This window comes from Equus caballus, chromosome 24 (genome assembly GCF_041296265.1).
Source record: "Equus caballus isolate H_3958 breed thoroughbred chromosome 24, TB-T2T, whole genome shotgun sequence".
In the NCBI taxonomy this organism is placed as follows: domain Eukaryota; kingdom Metazoa; phylum Chordata; class Mammalia; order Perissodactyla; family Equidae; genus Equus; species Equus caballus.
The window spans coordinates 44,614,100-44,635,356 of NC_091707.1; the positions used below are offsets into that span (position 1 = coordinate 44,614,100).

Genomic DNA, 21,257 nt, shown 5'->3' on the forward strand with positions numbered 1-21,257 from the left:
TGTAGTACATCACATTAATAAAGAAGGACAAAACCACATGATTATCTCAATAGATACAGACAGCATTTGGCGAAATCCAGTCCAATATCCTTTCATGACAAAAACACTCAACAAAGTAGGAATAAAAGAGAAGTTCCTCAACCTTACAAAAAAAATTTACAAAAAACCACAGCTAACATTACACTTAATGGGAAAGACTGAAAGTGTTTCCCCTAAGACCAGGAACAGAACAAGGATGTACAGACTCATTATTTCTATTCAACATTGTACGAGTGGACAATTTGTCAGGGAAAAGAAATAAAAAGTATCTAGATTGGAAAGGAAGAAGTAAAACTATCTCTATTTGCAGATGCCATAATCTCGTACATAGAAAACCCTCCGAGAATCCACTAAAAAACCAATGAGTACACAATGCTTGTGTGATACAAGATCAATCTATAAAAATCAGTTGTATTTCTATACACTAGGAATGAGAAATATGAAAATGATATTAAGAAAACAATTCATTAACAGTTGTACCAAAATAATAAAATACTTAAGAATAATAATTTTAACAAAAAGAAGTGTAAGACTTGTACACTGAGAACTACAAACATCACTGAAAGAAATTAAATAAGACATAAATGAGTGAAAAGACATCCCATGGTCATGGATTGAAAGATTTGATATTGTTATAATGGCAAAATGATCTACAGATTAAATATAATCCCTATCAAAATCCAAGCTGGCCTCATTGCAGAAATTGACAAACTGATCCTAAAATTTATATGGAAATGCAAGGGACCCAGAACAGCCAAACAATGTTGAAAAGTAACAGGGTTCGAGGACTCGTGCCTCTTGATTTCAAAGCATACCATGCAGCTGCAGTAATTAAGACAGTGTGACGCTTACATAAGGATAGATATAGACCAACGGAATAAAATTGAGAGTCCAGAAGAAAACTCTCGCATTTATTGCCAATTGATTTTCAACAAAGAAGCCAAACAATTCAATGGGAATGGATAGTCAACAAATTGGTGCAGGGACAATTAAATATCCACATGCAAAAAGAATGAAGTTGGAAACATATCTAACCTTATATTTAAAACAATGAAATGTGCCAAAGACCTAAATGTAAGAGCTAAAACTATAAAACTCTTAAAAGAAAGCATAGGTGTAAATCTTCAAGACCTTGCATTAGGCAATAATTTCCTAGATATGACACCAAAAGCACAAGAAATAGGTATACTGGACTTCATCAAAATTCAAAACTTTTGTACTTCAAAGGGCACCATTGAGAAAATGAAAGACAACCTACAGAATGGGAGAAAATGTCTGAAAATCATATATCTGACAAGGGACTTTTATCTAGAATACATAGAGAACACTTACAATTCAATAATAAAAGACAAGTATCCCAATTTAAGAATGGCAAAGGGTTTAAATGGACATTTCTCCAACGAAGATATACAGATGGTCAAAACACACATGAATAGATGTGCAGCATCATTAGTTACTAGGAAAATACAAATCAAAACTGAAATAAGACACCACTTCACAACCACTAGCATGGCTATAACCAAAGAGACAGACAATAACACTGCTGGTGAGGATGTGGAGAAACTGGAAGCCTCAAACGCTGCTGACAGCAATGTTAAATGGTGCAGCAACTTTGAAAATCAATTTGGCAGTTCCTAAAAATGTTAAAGATGTTAGCATTTGACCCAGTTATTCCACTCCTAGAAACACATCCAAGAGAAATGAAAACACATGTCCACAGAAAAACTTATACACAAACGTTAACCTCACCATTATTCCTAACAACCACAAATTGGAAACAAACCAAATATACATCAACTGAATGAACAAAATGTGGTATATCCATATAATGGAATATTATACAAGCATAAAAATAATGAAGTACTGAGATAGAACCATGAAAACATTAACCTAAGTGAAGGAAGTCAGGCACAAAAGGCCATATATTGTGTCATTCCATTTATATGAAATGTCAAGAATAGACAAATCCACAGAGATGAAAAGTAGAGTCGTGGTTGCCAGGGGATGGAGGAGAAGGGAATGGGGAGTACCTGCTAATGAGTATGGGGTTACTTTTTGGGGTGATGAAAATGTTCTGGAATTAGATAGTAGTAATGGTTGCACATCTCTATGAGTATACTAAAAAGTATTGAATTGTATACTTTAAAGCGTAAATTTTATAGTATGTGAATTAAATTTCAATTAAAAAATCAATTAATATAATTCATTATTTTACTAAACAAAAAAAATAGAAACCGTGCAATGCTTTCAATAAATACAGGAAAACATTTGACAAAATCCAACTTCTATTCCTGACTAGAAAGAAAAAAAAGCTACAAATAGAAGGAAACTTCATCCTGAAAAAGGGTATCTATGAAAAACATACTTTATTATAAAAGACTCAATGCTTTCTCTTAAGATCAAGGACAAGACAGGGATATCTCACAACTTCCATTCAACATTGTACTGGAGATTCTAGCCAGTCCAATCAGGCAAGAAAAAGAAAGGAAATATATCCAGATTGGAAGGGAAGATGTAAAATTATTTTTATTTGCAGCTCATCTACAAAGAAAATCCAATATAATTTACAAAAAAGCTACTAGAACTATACGTGAGTTTAGCAAGGTTGCAGAAAACAAGATCATTATACAAAAACCTGTCTTACTATATACTAGTTATTAATAGACTTAAAATACCATTTAAAATAAAATTGAAAATGTGACCTACTTAGCCAAAAATTTGACAAAAGATGTGAAAGATCTGTACACTGAAAACTGTAAAATATTACTGATAGAACTTAAAGAAAATCTAAATAAATCTGAGAATATGCCTTGTTAACAAGTTGGAAGACTTGATGTTCAGATATAAATTCTCCCCAAATTGATCTATAGATTCAAGTCATCCCAAACAAAATCTGAGCAGACATTTTTTTTTGGTAGAAATCAACAAGCTGTGAATTTTAAAAATTCCATGTGAATTTGTCAAATTCACATGGAAATGCAAATGACCTAGAATAGCCAAAACAACTTTGAAAAAGAACAAAGTTGGAGGGCTAACACTACCTGTCTCTAGGAATTATTATATATATGTAATAATAAATATACGTACATATATACACACACATACATAATAATCATAGTATTGGTGTAAAGATATATAAACAGAGAAAAGGAACAGAACAGAGTCCAGAAATAAGCCTACATATATATGGACAACTGATTTTGTACAAAGGTGCAAAGGCAATGCAATGGAGAATAAACAGCCTTTTCAACAAATGGTGCTAGAATAAATGGATATCCATATGGAAAATTTTCTTAGATACCACACCAAGGGCATGTCCTATGAAAGAACAAATGGATAAATCGGGCTTCTTAAAAATTACAAACTCCTGCTCTTCCAAAGACACTGTTTAACACGTGAAAAGAAAAGCTACAGACTAGGAGAAAATTTTTACAAAGTACCTATCTGTAAAGGACTTATATCCAAAATATATAAATAACTCAACAACAAGAAAGTAATCCAATAAAACATAGGCAAAAGACTTGAACAGACACAATCACCAAAGAAAATATATAAATGCCAAACAAGCACATGAAAACTCAACATCATTACTTATTAGCGAAATGCAAACTGAAACCAAAATGAAATACCACATCATACCTGCTAATACCTAAAATTAAAAAAACTGATTACATCAAGCATTGGCAAGGATAAAGTAAAACTGGAACTCTTACTCTGCTGCTGATGGGAATTTAAAATGGTACAATCACTTTGGAGAACAGTTTGGTAGTTCCCTAAAAAGCTAAACATAAACATATTACATAATAAACATAGCATACTATCCAGCCATTCCACTCCTGTGTATTTACTCAAAAGAAAAGAAATATGTCCTTATAAAACTTGTATATAAATGTTTATAGCTTTATGCATAATAGCCAAAAAGTAGAAACAACCCAAATGTCCTTCAGCAGGTGAGTGGATAAACAAACTGCGGTATGTCTTTGCAATGGAATACTACTCAGCAATAACAGGAATCACACAAAATAATTACGGTGAGTGAAAGCAGCAAGACAAAAAGCAGTATATATTGTATGATTCTATTGATATAAAACTCTAGAAAATGCACACTAATCCATGATGACAGAAAGCAATTATAAGGGAAGTCACGGTGCAGGGGAGGAGCAGGACAGAGGGAATATTTAGAAAGAGACAGGAGCACTGCTTTTGGGCCATGATGGATGCATTCATCATCTTGATTGTGATGATGGTTTATTGGGCATACACGTTAAAACTTATGAAATTGTGTACTTTAAGCATCTGTTTAAAGAGAATCAGAATATGCCAACCCAAAATATGCCACTTTAGTATAAAGATTTTTTTTTAAGTTGAAGTTATCTGAGACTGAACAGATAATAGAAAAAAGGCTTCTCTGAGCTTCCCTTATCTGACTAATAGCAGCAACTTCTGGGAAATAAGGCTGAGATAAATTCTTCTTTGGGGTGGATCTATTCCCAAAAAGGAAGAATCGGAATAAAACCTACCCAAGTCTCCAGGGGAGTTTTATGGCACTGAAAGAGAGGAAAGATGACTCATACCAGTATAGACAATTATCACAAACTTTCTCATTTCCAGTTTGTTCTCCTGAAGACCCATTTAGCTTTCCGAAAAATCATTTCTTTTCCCCTAAGTGCCCTTTCTCCCCCTCCTCATTACCCACTAAACTAGGTATATAAACCCAAATTCTAACCACCCCTTTGAGTTACTCATCGCTGAGTTTCTCTCATATGTATGTGCATTGCATGCACAAATAAACTTTATTTTTATTTCTCCTGTTAATCTGTCTTTTGTCAGTTTAATTTGTGGGGCCCCATCGCTGAACCTACGGGAGTATAGGAAAAAGTTTCTTCCCCCTCCCCACGTGTTGTTTATTATATGTCAATTATATTTCAGTCAAGTTGGTTTTAAAAGAAAAGTGTTCAGTTGAGTTTCATGCTGTTTTTCCAAAACTAACAAAGTGAGTTAATCCAACAAAAACAACAAAGACTTACCATAGTTTCAATGATGATGGTGAGGTTACCTAAGCCATCAGTTAGAGCTACGTAGCTTCCTCCTTTCTCTAAATGGCCAACTGTCTTCAGGTAATACCAACCTGGTTGAGTAAACTGAGTGGTATGAGCTACAGAAAAGCAGAGAAAGATGCAAATAAGATTAAAATGGTGATAATAGGGTTTCTTAGAAAAAGAAAAACATCTACTGATTTGAGTCTAACAAGCTATTTTCTATTTTGGAGGAAAAACTTTGTCAACCTCATGTTTCAACTTTGAATAATTAGTACAGTTAAATGGCACAATTGTGGGAACATTCATAGAATGACTGGTAAAAATAAATCAATGTCACTCTGTCAGCTCAAGAATATTGACTAAAGTCCTTTTGTTTCCAAGAGTAAAATAAAATTATGCCCTCCCAACCTTTGTTCATCTCTATTTAACCCATCCGAATACAACTACAAAAAACATAAGGTAGGGGCTGGCCCCATGGCCGAGTGGTTAAGTTCGCGTGCTCCGCTGTAGGCGGCCCAGTGTTTCGTTGGTTTGGGTCCTGGGCGCGGACATGGCACTGTTCGTCAGGCCATGCTGGGGCAGGGTCCCACATGCCACAGCTGGAAAGACCCACAATGAAGAATATACAACTATGTACCGGGGGGCTTTGGGGAGAAAAAGGAAAAAATAAAATCTTTAAAAAAAAAAATAAGGTAAAAAAGTTAATACATTTCAAAAACTAAGCTTTATAGTTTAACAAGCTTCTTTCCACAATATATATTTATTGGGCACCTCCAAAGTTGGCCCTGAAAAATGTACTCAGCAATATTTTATGTCCCCACTCCATCTCCCAAAAAACAGTGACAGAATTAGAAAGTACATTAGTTCATATAGATAATGAGCAACCAGCGATTTCAACAGTTAAGGGGTTAACCAACCAGGACACACAAATCCAAGTCAATGTTTCCATTTTATTGGAAGAATAATTTAAGGAGTTTAGAATAATGTTGTGATTACATGATTAATGTCATGACTTCAGATCTCTCTGAGGGAAACACATCAACTAAAAAAGAAAATCACCAAAGTGAAGGTTTAAAATTAAAACAAATTTACTTCGCATTCATAATTTTCCTACAAAAGCATCCTACCTTTGAAGAAATTGATTATTTTTTTAAAAAGATTGTAGTTATGATGTTAAAATGAAATGGTCATAAATGTTTAACTTTTTTGCAAAAAAACTGCAGAAAGAACTTAAATATTATTCAACAACTTAAATATTATTCAACAACAAAACTTTGTTTAAATTACACTCATTATTAGCATGGTTACATCCCTTCATGAAAAAGTGATACCACGTGATCCACTGTCTGCGTGATCTCAACTTCCCTTGTGACTAGTGATAGTGTAGAAAGAGGCTTGTGGTTCAGTGGAAAAGGATGCATCACCTATCGCCCTGTTCATTGTCTTTAAACTATTTTGAAACTCTTTGTAATCTGTAGATAACTGATAGATATGGACATTGCGTGCTGGCTGGCGAGGATTTGATTGATTTCCTCTCCTCTCTGTGAAGGGGACCCAGTCTGTCTCCATTCGCAGTTCATCTCAAGTTCCTTTGCTGCAAATAAATTTGTACTGTGTTGACTTTTCCTTGGCATTGGTTGGTTCATCTGCTTGACTCCTTCATAGCACATGAGTAATATAAAATCTTTAACGTGCTCATTTTTATATGTGCATCAGAGTCGTGATTCTATCTTTTCCTGAAAATTTTTTTTATTGCAGTAACATTGGTTACCATTATATAAATTTCAGGTGTACGTCATAATATATTTCGAATTCTGTGTAGAACCCAAAGACTAATTACAATCCATCACCACACACATGTGCCTAATCACCCCTTTCGTTCTCTTCCCTTTCCCCTTCCCCTCTACTACCAATCCAATCTCTGTCGCTATGCATTTATCTCTAATTTTTCTAAATTGTCATTAACCCACTCATCAGCAGACTTAGAGCACAATCTAAAGCCAAAATATGTCACTTAACTTTTTCATTTCTTTATTCATTTAAGAATTCAATAAATACAACACTTGTTCATCATCCACCTTTGATTTTGCTAGCACACTATTCTAATCAACCAAACTATTTTAATGTAAATAAGAAGAAAGTATCCCCAAGACCAATTTTAAGACTTTTAGATACTTTGAGTTGTAACGAATCTTTAAAAATACACCATTTTATTAGCAATTATCATAATTTGTGCGTATATATTCAGATGATTATTTAGTTTATTTCTGTCTCCATCTCTAGATAGCAGTTCCTTTCCCTCCCCGTCTCCCCCTTTCCTTTACTTTTCTGAGAGCCTGGTCTTGGAATAATCAAGAATGGAAAACAGATAGTAGTCTAGTTACCCAAAAGATTCTTAGAAAACACTACGGCAAATCTTACTCAAAACAGAGACACACATTTAAAACTCACACTCACACACACACACACGGTTTGAATAAGCCCCTCTAAGTGTTTTCTCCTTTGTCTCTTAGAGAGAAATTTAGGGAATGAGAGATGGAATCTGATTCATACCTGATATCCAGATAGGAGATTCGACTACATAGTGCCCACTCCAGGGCTCCTGAGCTGTCATCAGTCCACATCGCCCATACGGCAACTGTTCATAGTAACTAGCCACCAAATTCCAAGCAATTGTGCTAAAAGATTTGTTTGATAAAAGAGAAACACCAAAACAGCTTGTGATAAAAATGTAAATGTCTAGAAGTCTATAGTAAATAAAAGGACCTTACCACAGTTTATAGAAATATATGTAAATGACCACCCAAAACAAGAAAATATAAATTGCCTAAGTTCATTCACATTTTGAAACATCCAGGGTTGGAAGCATCTAAATATTTTAATGGTGAATCACACAATAAAAAAATACAAATGTACATGAGGCACACAATTTTTACTAAACAATGGTGTAGCCAGAGATGACTCATGCCCTATCAGTACCAGAGGTGTCATAAATTTGAGTCCAATACAAACAAAGATCTTATCCATACCTGCTTTCCTTTTGACAGTCAGCCTTCTTAATGCCCCAGTTTCATGACATAATTTTATGAACTTGACTCTGAGCTGTTGCAAAGTTAACAATTGAGAACCTTGGAGTCACACTGCCTGGGTTGAAATCATGGTTCCACCACTTAACCTCTCTGGATCTCAGTTTCCTCATCCGTGAAATGAGGATAATAACTGTACCCAGCTCATGTGACTGTTGTGAGGATTAAATGTACTGATGCATATGAAGAGTACAGAACAAGGGCTGGACTGTAGTACTCCTATGATTCTGCTTCATCTACAAGTACTAATTGGATCAGCTTGCTGGGCTGTATTTTGGTCCATTCTTTCAGATGTCCACAGCTGGTGTTGAACCCTAAGATTGTGACTCTGTGGTTCTCAGGAAAATCCAAGGGCAAAAGGGAAGCTCTGGACCCTGGTACTGCTGGGTTCCTCACAGCTAAAAAAAAAAACAACCCAGAGCTTACCCACAGAATTTACTTTTTCGTATTGAGTCCTCACCCATCATAAAATGACAGACTGATGTTAGAAAATCAAAGCCTTCTAAATTCTGTCAACACAAAGTAGAAATAATAAACCAAATTTTCAAAAATCCTTACTACCAGTGAAAATGCTGAGTTCTCATGATTTTCCCCATAGATCGCAAGATGTATGGTATCTCCTCTGGCTAGTGATAGAAGTACAAATTAAACTACCTGGAGAACATTTTGTAATATCTGCGAAAGCCTTTAAAATCTATAAACCACTGACTCAGACTTTCATTCCACTTCTAAGAATATACCCTAAGGAAAGAATCATAGATGTGCACAGAGATATTTCAGTGTGTACAGAGCTGTTAATTAAAAAAGAAACAACTTCCATTTCCAGGAAGAGGAACATGGACAATGAGGTATAATATATTTTCTACATCAGTGTTTCCCAAACTTGTGCAGCATCAGACTCATCTGGGGCACTGGCTAGACCGACAGGGTCCCAGGAGCCTGCCCTAGAGATTCTGATCCAGCGCATCCGAGCAGCTGCCAAGGAATCACTATCACAAGGGTCTCAGGTGCTTCCTAAGACAAGGCAAATTTTGGAAATTCTACTTTATGTAACAGAATATATATAAGTATTAAAAATGATGAAGTAGACATATACTTTAAAAAGTGAGAAAAAGAGGGGCTGGCTCAGCGGCATAGTGGTTAAGTTCTCGCGCTTTGCTTCAGGGGCCTGGGGTTCACGGGTTCAGAGCCCAGGCGAGGACCTACACACTACTCATCAAGCCATGCTGTGGTGGCATCCCGCATGTGAAATAGAGGAAGATTGGCATGGATGTTAGCTCAGGGCCAATCATCCTCAAACAAAAGGAAGATTGGCAACAGATGTGAGCTCAGGGCCAATCTTCCTCACCAAAAAAAAGAGAAAGAGACAGAAAAAGAAAAAGTTAAGTGTTAAGTGAAAAGCAGTCTATTTGGTAAGTATTACATAGTATGGTCTTAATTTTATATTGAAATTTTATACTTATAAGTGGGAGAACATACATCAAAAATTTGAGGGTGATTACTTCTGGACAGCAAGATTAGGGGTGATATTGTTTCTTTCTTTGTATTTATATGCAGTTACTAAATTCTCTGCCATTAGCATGTATTACTCTTAATATCAAATTCAGTTATGATGACCTAACTCTCCAGGATAAGCATCTTTTCTCTCAGAAAGAGAAGAAAAAGAACAAAGGTTGTAAGAAGAACATTTCAGTTCCCATTAACATCACAAAAGTATGTATTGGCTTGCTTTTGGTCTATTTATCATTGTTTTAGGAAGCTAATTTGAATCTAATTACAATTAAAGCTTCTCAAAGCATTTAAGAAATGCTTCCCTGAGAAATTAAAGAGTCTGTGTTCTCCCTTAAGAACCTCTGTTTTGTAACAAACAGTTAAACAAATTAAGTGATGATTTGAGTAACTGATCAGGCAGATTAAGAAGTAGACAGTCCACAAGACAACTTGCCTGGCCTTTTTAAAAGGTCACTGTCGGGGCCAGCCTTGTGGCCAAGTGGTTAAGTTCGCACACTCCGCTTCAGCGGCCCAGGGTTTCACCAGTTTGGATCCTGGGCACGGACATGGCACCGCTCATCAGGCCATGCTGAGGTGGCATCCCACATAGCACAACTAGAAGGACCTACAACTGGAATACACAGCTATGTACCAGGGGACTTTGGGGAGAAAAAGGAAAAATAAAATTAAAAAAAAAAAAGGTCACTGTCATAAAAATGAGGAGGGAAGGAAACTGTTCTAGATTAAAAGAGATTTGTAGGGCATGACATCTAAATGCAATGCATGGTGCTTGATTGGCTTTTAGCTTTAAAAAGAAAAGCTATGAATGACATTTTGGGGACAATTAAGAAAATTTGAATATAGACTAACTATTAGAAATATTTTTTAAAACGTTCCTTTGCTCTTATGTATCAAAATGACATTGTGATCCTGTAGGAGAATATCCTTATGTTTCGGAGCCACATGCTAAAATATTTAGGGGTGAAACATCATGACATCTGTAACCTACTTTATCATTGTTCATTAAGATATATAGAGAGCTTGGCAAAAACCATAGAACTGCGTGAATTTTACTATGTATAAATTATATCTCAATTAGCCTGACTTCACTCAATTCAGAATATATTCAAATATAGAAAAATAGATCGATATAGCTTAGGTGTAGGTGAAGCTAATAAGGAAAAGTGTTTACAATCACTGAATGTAGGTTATGAGAATATAGAAGTCCACCCTACTTTTTTCTACTTGTGTTTTTGAAATATTTCAAAATAAAAACTTTCAACAGTTTTTAACAACTTACGAAGTCATGTAGCCATTGATATAATTCTGATTCAATACTCGAGCCCAGCAGCCTGCACCCACATCATTATTTAAGGTGCTGAAATCTTCAGAAGACCAAAGCTTCTTCTCAGTCAACCTCGCATCCTTTACTGTATGGGTCCCAGGATAATGAGCTCTAGAAAAGAAAGGGTGGGAAGAAAGGGGAAAAGGTCAGAACGTGGCACTTTAGCTGTTTGTTGAGTGAATAGAAATACATGTTTTCTTCAATGTTTTCTTCTTTAAAACAATGGGCAGCTTCCAGGTAGATGTCAGACTGACCATAAGCATCTGCTTCCGTTCTAGTGTCTGAGGATGCTCTTAAAATGAGATAAACCCATAACAATACACAGAATGGGAAGGAAGATCATCCATGGATGAGAAATTTCTATCTGTTTCTGAAAACACAGAAGCATGTTGACAGATGGAGGTAACAGAGGAGACCACAGCCTAAAACACTCCAAGAGATGAATGAGGTGGAGACAGGACTCAGACTTCCCAGGGAAAGTAGAGAGCTTGGGACAGTAGGAAGGAAGGAGTAAGAAGGAAGCCAAAACTAAAACTACTGATTCTCTTATATAAAGTAGTACTTCCTCCCTTAATCCCATCCCTCGCAGACAGAGGAAAGAGAGCTTCGTATTTATTCTAATGCAAAAACAACAACAACCCAGAGAGAGTCCTGTCTTGAATAAAAAGAATAAACTACCTTGGGAAAACTCTAAGTTATTATCCCAGAGCAGGGGTGGTTCTCCCTCTGGGTGAGCTTGCCCGGCGGAGAAGGCAGGGCAGGATTTGCTACTGGCATTTAGTGAGCAGAGGCCAGAGATGCTGCTAAACATCCCACAAAGCACAGAGCAGATCCCCACAAGAAAGAATTATCCAGTGAAAATATCAAAAGTGCAGAAGTTGAGAACCTCTGGCCCAGAACAATGAACCCCTCCCTTATTCTAGCATTTGAGAGGAGTCAGTCAGTTAAAGTATAAATGCATATTTATTATTCCAGGAGGAAAATACTGCCATAATGACGACCATGGAAGCTAGTGATTATTGAATAAAACTACTAAGAAATTTCAAATGTAAAATAGGAAACAGACTGACAGTTAATAAAATAATAGGAGAGCATATTAGCTAATTAACTTTCAGGACATCAGTGTATACTTTTTAGGCCAACAATTATTTGCAAAAAATTTAATAATAATACAAGCAGAATAATGGAGAATGGATTATATCATAATTCTAATCTTTGTAGTTCAGCGTAGTAGCATTCATTACATTGAAAGAGTGATTGTGAAGATCTGTCTTGGTTTCTAGTTATTTAATTCCATTTAAGTCATGAATCTTTTAAGAAAAAGTCCTACTTGGGAATTCATTAAACCTAGTAAAGATAAATTAGGGCACAACATCAATTTGGGATTCCAGGATTTCACGAGGAAGAAAAGAACATATAATAGAGAAAATTTAAAAAAAGTATTTCAGGAAAATGCGGTTCCTACCAAACTTTTGTCGAGTCACTGAACTCTGCTGAAACAGCCATCTGTTCAATATTGTGAATATACGCCACAGAGACCCCAGGAGCAAGTTAGCACCTAACAGGGTTAAGAAATTGTTGTTCGGCCACCAGAATGCCCAACTCGAAAAATCTGACTACTGATCTTTGTGACAATATAATTTTAATAAATTTTTACATTTTATATTTATTCTTATATCCCAGAACTTCATCCTATGATCATGATATTCAGCTTTGACACCTCAACCAAATACTCATTTTAAGACTCATCTAGTTGTCACTCAGTCAAATGTATGTTTGTGTATCTCTGGTTAATATATACTTGTGTAAACAATGAAAGCCTGGGAAGTAATATGCTATTATGTTACTAATGATCTGTAGATGTAAGGATTATGAGTAAGCTCTAATTCTATTTTTACACTTTTCTACATTTTCCAAATTTTCTATAATGAGCGTGCATTATTTTTATAATCTGAAAAAGTCTCTGTTTTAAAGTTATAGAAATAGGTGTCACTCCCTCATTCAGAAAACAATGGAACTGTTATACTACATTTAAAACCTGAGTGATTTATTAAATGATCTGAGCAAAGAAGGGCAGAACTGATACTAAAATCCAGGTCTCTCCCAATGTCCAGATCCATTGCTAGTTCAACAAAATGGAAAGGTTATATTCTTAAAGGAGAATATAATTTTTAAATGTATGTAATTAGGCAAAACATCTCTATCATTTCACAGCATGATTTTTCAAACTTCAATGGCAAAGTTATGATCATTGAAAGTAACCAAAGTTTATCCTAACAGAGGAACATGTTTGCATTAAAAGAAAATTAGAACTTATGATATACGAATGGCCAATAGGCACCTGAAAAGATGTTCAATCTCACTAGTCATCAGGGAAATGCAAATCAAAACTACACTTAGATATCACCTTACATCCCTTAGAATGGCTATAATCACCAAGACAAAAAATAACAAATGTTAGAGAGGTTGTGGAGAAAAGGGAAACCTCACACACTGCTGGTGGGAATGCAAACTGGTACAGCCACTATGGAAAACAGAATGGAGACTTCTCAAAAAATTAAAAATAGAAATACCATATGACCCAGCCATCCCACTACTGGGTATTTATCCAAAGACCCTGAAATCAACAATACAAAAAGACTTATGCACCTATGTTCACTGCAGCATTACTCACAATAGCCAAGAATGTGGAAGCCACCCAAGTGCCTATCGACTGATGACTGGATAAAGGAGAAGAAGATGTGCCATATATACACACACACACTCACACACACACACACACACACACAATGGAGCACTACTCAGCCATAAAAAAGACAAAATTGTCCCATTAGCAACAACATGGATAGACCTTGAGGATATTATGTTAAGCGAAATAAGCCAGACAGAGAAAGACAAACACCATATGATTTCACTCATATGTGGAAGATAAACAAACACACAGATAAAGAGAACAGTTTGGTGGTTACCGGGGGAAGGGGGTAGGGGGATGGGCACAAGGGGACATTTATACAGTGACCAACAAATAATAATGTACAATTGAAATTTTACAATGTTATAAACTATTATGACCTCAATAAAAAATAATAGCACACTTGTATTGGCTCAAAATATTCAGATATTAGAAATGGATGTATTCATGAATTTGCATAAGGAATTTTCTTTCAGGGTTACAATACTGTAAACATAATGAGTACCTGTGGATTACGATAATGTGGTAGAGTCCAAATTGTGTTGTGTCAATGTATATTTTTATCCAAAAATGTATATTAAAATTGAATGTGTGAAAAAAAGAAATTAGAACTTATGGACAAGGTGGATCATGGTAAGACTCCAGTTTCTGAAACTCCCCAGTACTCCTCCTGAAACCAAACAGATCAACCAGACAAAGGAAAGGACAAACCCATTGACAATATACTCATCAAAACGAGGTGACAGGGAATCTCCGGAAGTCCTACAACATGAGGACTGGCCCAGGATCAGCAGCCGGAATGTGGAAACTGTGAAAATGAAAGGGGACTAACAGGTACTCACCCCCATGGGAGTGGACCCTACCCTAAGCGGAGGCATGAAGAACTACAGGTGAAACTGGGAACGTCTTCACAGGCTCGAAGCTGGGGGTGAACACCAAAACAGTGAATTTGCTAAGAGATCAAACCCAATACTGCAACAGTTTACACCAGATTTGTCCAATAGAAATATAATGTGAGCCATACGTGTAAATTAAAATTTTCTAGTAGCTACATTTTAAAAAGTAAGAGGGAATTTTAAAGATATACTTTGTTTAACCCAACATATCCAAAATATTATCATTCAACATGTAATCAATATAAAAATTAATATTTTACATTCTTTTTTATATTAAATCTTTAAAATCTAGTGTGTATTTTACACTTACAACACACTTAAATTTGCACTAGCCACATGTCAAGTGCTCTGTAGCCACATGTGACTACTGGCTTCTGCATTGGACAAGGGAGGCTTAAAGCCTTAAGAATTTTAGAATAGGTAGCAAACAATCCTATCTGGAACAGTAGATCCTCACCGTAAGAATAAGCTGCTTGAATTAGAATCCAAATGGAATAAGGTAGGAAAACTTAGGGTGAGAGACAGACAATATTTAGACAGTAGGGAGAATAGGACACAGAGAGAGCAGACCCCAGAAAGCACTGTAACTGCAAAACAGAAATCAGCAAACACAGCACCGGCCAAGCACGACATTAACGGGGCAGGGAGGGACACTCTTCCTAGGGAAGTGGGAGCCTCAGACTAAATGTCTCATGAACAAAATTCCATTAAGCCACAATAGCCCAAAACTGGAAACAATCCAAATGACCACTAACAAAGAACAGAAGGATAAACTGTGGTATATTCCTACAAAAGAATGTGGAACAGCAACTAAAATGAACTACATCTACACCTGGCAGCAGAGTTAATCTTATCAATATAATGCTGACCAAAATAATAGATACTCTAAAATGCCGTTTAAATAAAGTTTTTAACAGGTGAACTTAGTCTGTGGGGTTAGAGGTCAGATTAGCAGTTGCCTTTGGGGCAAAAGAAGAGGCTAATGATTAGAAAGATTTCCAAGGGGGGAAATGTATGTATGTTATACTTCAATTTAAAAAATTTTAAGGAAACAAAACTATTAGACAACAGAGGTATATGAAACTAAATTAAGAGACTTATAGACTAATTATAAAAAAAGAAAAAACATTTTAGAAAAGAAGACTAAAGTAAAAGGAACATAAGATAGAAGAGACACTGTGGAAAACACAATAAGGGAACTAGAGGATAGTAAGAATAAAATTTAGAAAAGCAGACAGGAATAAAGAGAGAAAAAAGTTTTGAAAGAAATATAGAATAAAGGCAATATGTAAAGGAGATCCAAAATGTGTAACTGGGGCTTCTAAAAAGATAACCAAAGTAATGGAGCAGGATAATTATTTAAATTAAAATTTAAGTAAACTTTACTGAAATAAGAAAACACTTAAATATAGATATTGAAAGGGCATATACTATATACCTGGAAATTATAATTAGTGTAAAACTACTAGACTTTAAAGTTAAGAAAAACATTCTCTGGACATATAGGAATTGTGTCAGAGTCATTTAATAAGGAAAAGAAAATAAGTCTGAACGAGGGCAATACACTCAAGAATGGCAGAATCACAAGACTGAAGAAGCATCCTGTAGAACAGAGCTGCTCTATCCTCCTGTATATTGTTTTGGACTTTTACTCAAGAAATAAGCATCCGTCTTGCTTAAACCACATACTGTTTTGGTCTGTTAAAACAATTTAAATGATATACTAACACTTGGAAGCTAGAGATGGAAATGTCTAACATAGTTCAGCGATCCAGGGGCCAGGCTATAGTTTCAATTTTCCCACCATGGAAATAGAGGTAATCCTTCATACTGGAGTATAAGATAAACATATCTACAAAAAGATATCTGCTATTCTTGGAGAAGTTTCATTGACTAATATGAGGCTTTTTGGTTATTTCCATTCTGCAAAGATATGGAATTCTCAGGAATGAAACAGAATATCTATGTGAAAAATTAAGAAATATTATTTAGAGCCCCCAGACTACAAAGAACTTAGTGACTTAAAGAAAAAGAGTTTATTCCACTTCCATATAATCATCCCAAGGTAGAGAGTCAAGGTTGGTGGAGGCAGCTCAGTCCCAAGAAATCACTGAGGCAATTAGGTTCTGTCCATTGTCATCTTCTCCATGGTCAACATGGTTGCTTCAGATTCCAGCGAATAGGAAGCAAAAGGGGAAAAACAGAAAGTACCTAAAGACTTAAAGTGAAACCCAAAGGTGTTACTTACCACTTTTGCTCTAATTTCATTTCTAAGAACTTAATCATATCACTACATGTTAACTGCAAAGAATGCTGAGAGTCTTGCCTTGTACCCAGGAAGAATAGGCTAGGTTTTGGTAGACCACTAGCAGCTTCTTCCAAATTAGGATAAATGAGAGGTGCAAGAGAGGGGGAGAGAAAAAGAAAGGAAAAGAAGTCTGGCATCAGAATTCTCAACAGCAACACTTTACGTAAGTAACCAATGGAGTAAATTTTATGATACTCAAGGATGAAGAAAATGTGAGTCAAAGATTTTATATCCAGCCAAACTATTATTCAAGTATAAAGGCCACAGATAGACAGTAGTAAACATGTAAAAGATGAAAAAATATCGTTCCCATTAGCACTTCCTGAGAAATATAGTAAATATTAAGTTTCTGACATTCAATAAACTAAGGGAGAAATCAACAAAAAACTTGAAGGTGAGCATTACATATGCTTAATGGTAGAGTCAGACTAAAAGAAAGAGAAATTAAATGGTATATAAATATTACATGCTCTGATAATGTATAAATAACATAGCTGACAAAAAATAGAAGGAGGAAGTAAAGTGAAATGTAAACTGAGTTTGCCAATTGGCTTGGAGTAAAAGGTTACAACTTGCAGCTGATGAATCAAGATAGTAGAAGCTTAAGCTCATGTAGCAGCACAAAGATTAAGAAATTCTGGTAATTAAAATTCCAATGAAGAAGAGAGAAAAAGAAAGGAAGAAGAGGTCATGAAATAATTTTAGCATTGCTTATAGTAAACCAATAGACAATATCTACATAGAGAGGGAACTAAGAGTGTCGTATAGAGCAGTTTCTCAACTTCAGCACTATTGACATTTTGGCTGGATAATTCTTTGTTGTAGGGGAGTTATTCTGTGCATTAGAGGATCTTTAGAAACATCCCTGCCTCCACCCATCAGACGCCAGTAGCATTTACACCAGTGACAATCAAAAATATTTCCAGATATAGCATGGGAGGCAAAATTATCCCCAGCTGAGAATCACTGGCATAAAGTACTAGTATAAATGTAATCAATAGAACCAAAAATCAAACCTTGCTGAATAACAAAAAAAAAATAACTCCTTAAAAAAGAGCAAAGAAAGTAAATCACATAGCAAAAGATTTTGTATTTGTGTGTGCGTATGTATATATATATATATATATATATATATATATATATACATGATTAAATAACAAAAGATAATATAGTAGAATAGAAAACAAAGCCTTCAGTTATATCAATAAGTATAAATGAGTTTAATTCACTCATTAAAATATGAAGATTTTTAGAGCAACTAAAAAAGCAAAATCTAAATCTACACGTTATGCAAGCAACACACCTAAAACAAAATGACCTTGAAAGGTAAAGAATAAAAGTATGAGCAAAGACATATCAGGCAAATGCAAATGAAAAGAAAGCAGAGTCTCTATTTTAGTCACATGCAAAGCAAGTTGAAGAGTTAGGAACTAATTTCACAACATTGCGTTTATGACTTGTAAAGTTTAACCACTACTCTGCCCCTTAATCTAAACAAAGTCATGTTTTATCACTCCAAATAGTAACACAATTTTTTAAAAAGTTACTAATACTTTTCATTGTCATAGAAAGATATCAAAGCATGGACATTTCAAAGAAAAAGGAATGAAATATCAGTTACACAAATATCAGCTTTAGTTGAGTAAATACAAGGAAGCTGCCTTCTGAGAATGTGATCAAATGGGAGGAGAAGGCAAAAAAACCACAGTCAATATCCAGGGCAAGCAACCAAAAACTTAGTTTTCACAGCAAAGCAGTGCTTACCCTATAACATCAATCACCTTCAAGAGCTCAGGGTCAAGCAGCATAGACGCAGCAATGGGCTCCCAGAGATTATCACTCGCGATGATTTTCACTCGCTGGAGACCTTGATAGTTGAGCATTCTTCTTAACACCTTTGAGAGAGAGAAACGGATCATAGGGAAGGTTACAAATGAGCTTTCAGCTGTTGAATTATGACCAAGATAGCCAAAGAATCTTCAAAAATCAGCATCCTAGATGATAATGTCAATATTATTTCTCAATAGAAAAGTGCCTCCTGTGGAAAATAAAAGCGTTATCATTAAGATAACCTATTTCATGAGAATGCAAAAAGAAAAGAAAAACAAACCCAAGAGGGAAAAAGGTTTTAGAGGGATTTTCCCTATGACTTTAAAATTATGTTTAACCACAGAAAATTTGGGTAAGAGCGTGGAAATTAAAAAAAAAAAAAAAATCACAATACTACTACCCAGAAATAACTACTATATTTTGGTATGCATTCTCTTAGGAATTTTCTTATGCAGACACAATGATAAAATTAGGATCAAATTAAACCTACCATTTGGTAAAATGCTTTAACCTAGCATTTTATTTTGAGTATTTTCCAATGTCTTTAAAGATTCAAATTTGCACTTATCACTATGGACATATCTAGTTTTTTTCTAGTGCTATTCTTAGATCATCACTTCTAAGATTACTTACTTTTATATACAGCATATATTTGAAGAACGCTCCAAAATATACAAGTCTATATGCTGTGTTTTATAAATAAGTTTCCAACCCAAAGTCAGTATGAATAGCAGCATTTTTCGAGCAAATTTTTATCTAGTATATTTTCAAATGTTGCTTTTGTCATGGAACCCTTCCCTTCCCCCAAAAAAGCTTAGATGGAAACCCTATTTATAAGATAAATGAAAGGGAAGCTGTTCTGGTTGAACTGAGTGAGGGTCCAGAGACACACACATCCATTTCCATCAACCACCCTCAGATCTTAGATGAGACTTTCCTGACACAATTTAAAAACCACATCACTGAAAACTAGAGCAAATCATAGATTCAACATAAATAGCAAAAATAAACTTAAAAGAAACAATAGCCCTGCCATCTTTACATAAACCGCTTGTTTGTATTGTATTTATTCTACTCTTAAAAACAAATCTTTATTATTTCCACGGGCTATCTTACCATATTACACGGAATATATATTCATTAAGCTTATCAGACCTGCACACCTACATTCATTTGCCATTATTGAACTCTCCCCAATAGGCATTTTAACAAACAGAAAACGAATTCCAATAAAATCTTGCTACAAAAATAGTAAATACAAACTAAAAGTTTTTACATCCTTTTACGTATTTTACTGTGGATAAACTAAAGGTTGAGAGAAAAGGGAATGACGTCTGAGCTGTTTAAAACACTGATGATGAGTCTTAGAACAGCAAGCCATCTTTCAAACCACGTAAGCTGAATTAGAATGCAATGGAATCAGCAACAGTCACTTAATAATAAAAAATACGTAAAATAAAACAACCACCTCAGTTGCAGACCATTAGTTTAAAAGAAAGAGGAACCAGATTCTAATGCTTCCTTCAAATGAAATGAACACCACTAGAGAGATACATGTATAAACACAAGAGAAAAAAATAATAATAAGCTGTGAAATGTCAAATTGGGGTAAATAAAAAGTTTACCACTTTTCACTATTAAGACCCTGCCGGAACACCATCCCCCCAGCAGAGGGTTGGACAGTACACATGCACTGACAGGCCTTTCTCTGCGCCCTCGCTGCTCTCAGCAGACCTGGACTCACAGCACTCATGACTTTGCACCAACAGCCCTGGTCCTTCAATCTTACCCCAGCTCCACTGCCCCACCTCCCACTCCCACCCCACCCCCACTCTCACACTCTCACCCCTTCACTGGGAATGCCTGCAGCCTGCAGTTGACCTTGAGGTTCCTGGCTCTGGATGCAATCCATGCTATCAAATCCCACCACTACAGATGAGTTAAAATGTGCCATTACTCCAATGAACATATTGGCCCACCAGCGGCTCAGTGCTCCCACTTTTCCTCCCTTGTCTAGTCCATCTTTCCCCTAAATCCCTTGACCTCTCAGTCGTGACTTCTTTGCAATGTCATTCCCCTGTCTTAGCAACTTGGGAAGTTCCTGTCCATCCCGATTCCAGCTACACGTCACCTCCTCTAACAGACTTCCCTAAGCCACCAGGGCAGAGGTGTCATCTCTTCTCTGTACCTTCTGACAACAGACGTGTATAGGCATTATTCTGCTGGAGAAATTATGACTGATGTTTCAGCTGTCCATATGGCACTCTACAGCCCCCAAATGTGAACTCCTCTTGGGCAGGAACATTATTTTATTCCTTGTATTCCAAGCATGTGCACAATACCTGACAAACTAGGTGTTGAGTAAATGCTTGCTCATTGACTGAATAAAGAAAGAAAGAAATTTAGTGGATATTACCTACTTAAAAACATAAGACACTCAATTTAAAGAAATTGTTTTAAAAACTAAAAAAATATAACTGCAAATCATATTTCTTAGGGAAAAGACATGTAAAATAAGGCAAAAGGAACTG

The 21,257-nt window shown here is 35.6% G+C and overlaps 1 protein-coding gene across 32 annotated transcripts in view; it reads right to left on the reverse strand.

The window, feature by feature from the left end:
• Window positions 1-21,257, reverse strand: part of GALC (galactosylceramidase) — a 57,685-nt gene that overhangs the window by 19,838 nt on the left and 16,590 nt on the right. For all 32 annotated transcript variants that reach the window (XM_001495134.7, XM_070249571.1, XM_070249575.1 and 29 more), the window contains 4 exons: window positions 18,661-18,791; window positions 10,956-11,111; window positions 7,632-7,756; window positions 5,067-5,194 (listed from right to left, as the gene is read on the reverse strand). In XM_001495134.7, coding sequence (XP_001495184.3) covers window positions 5,067-5,194; window positions 7,632-7,756; window positions 10,956-11,111; window positions 18,661-18,791 — 540 coding nt within the window. The remainder of the gene's footprint in view (window positions 1-5,066; window positions 5,195-7,631; window positions 7,757-10,955; window positions 11,112-18,660; window positions 18,792-21,257) is intronic.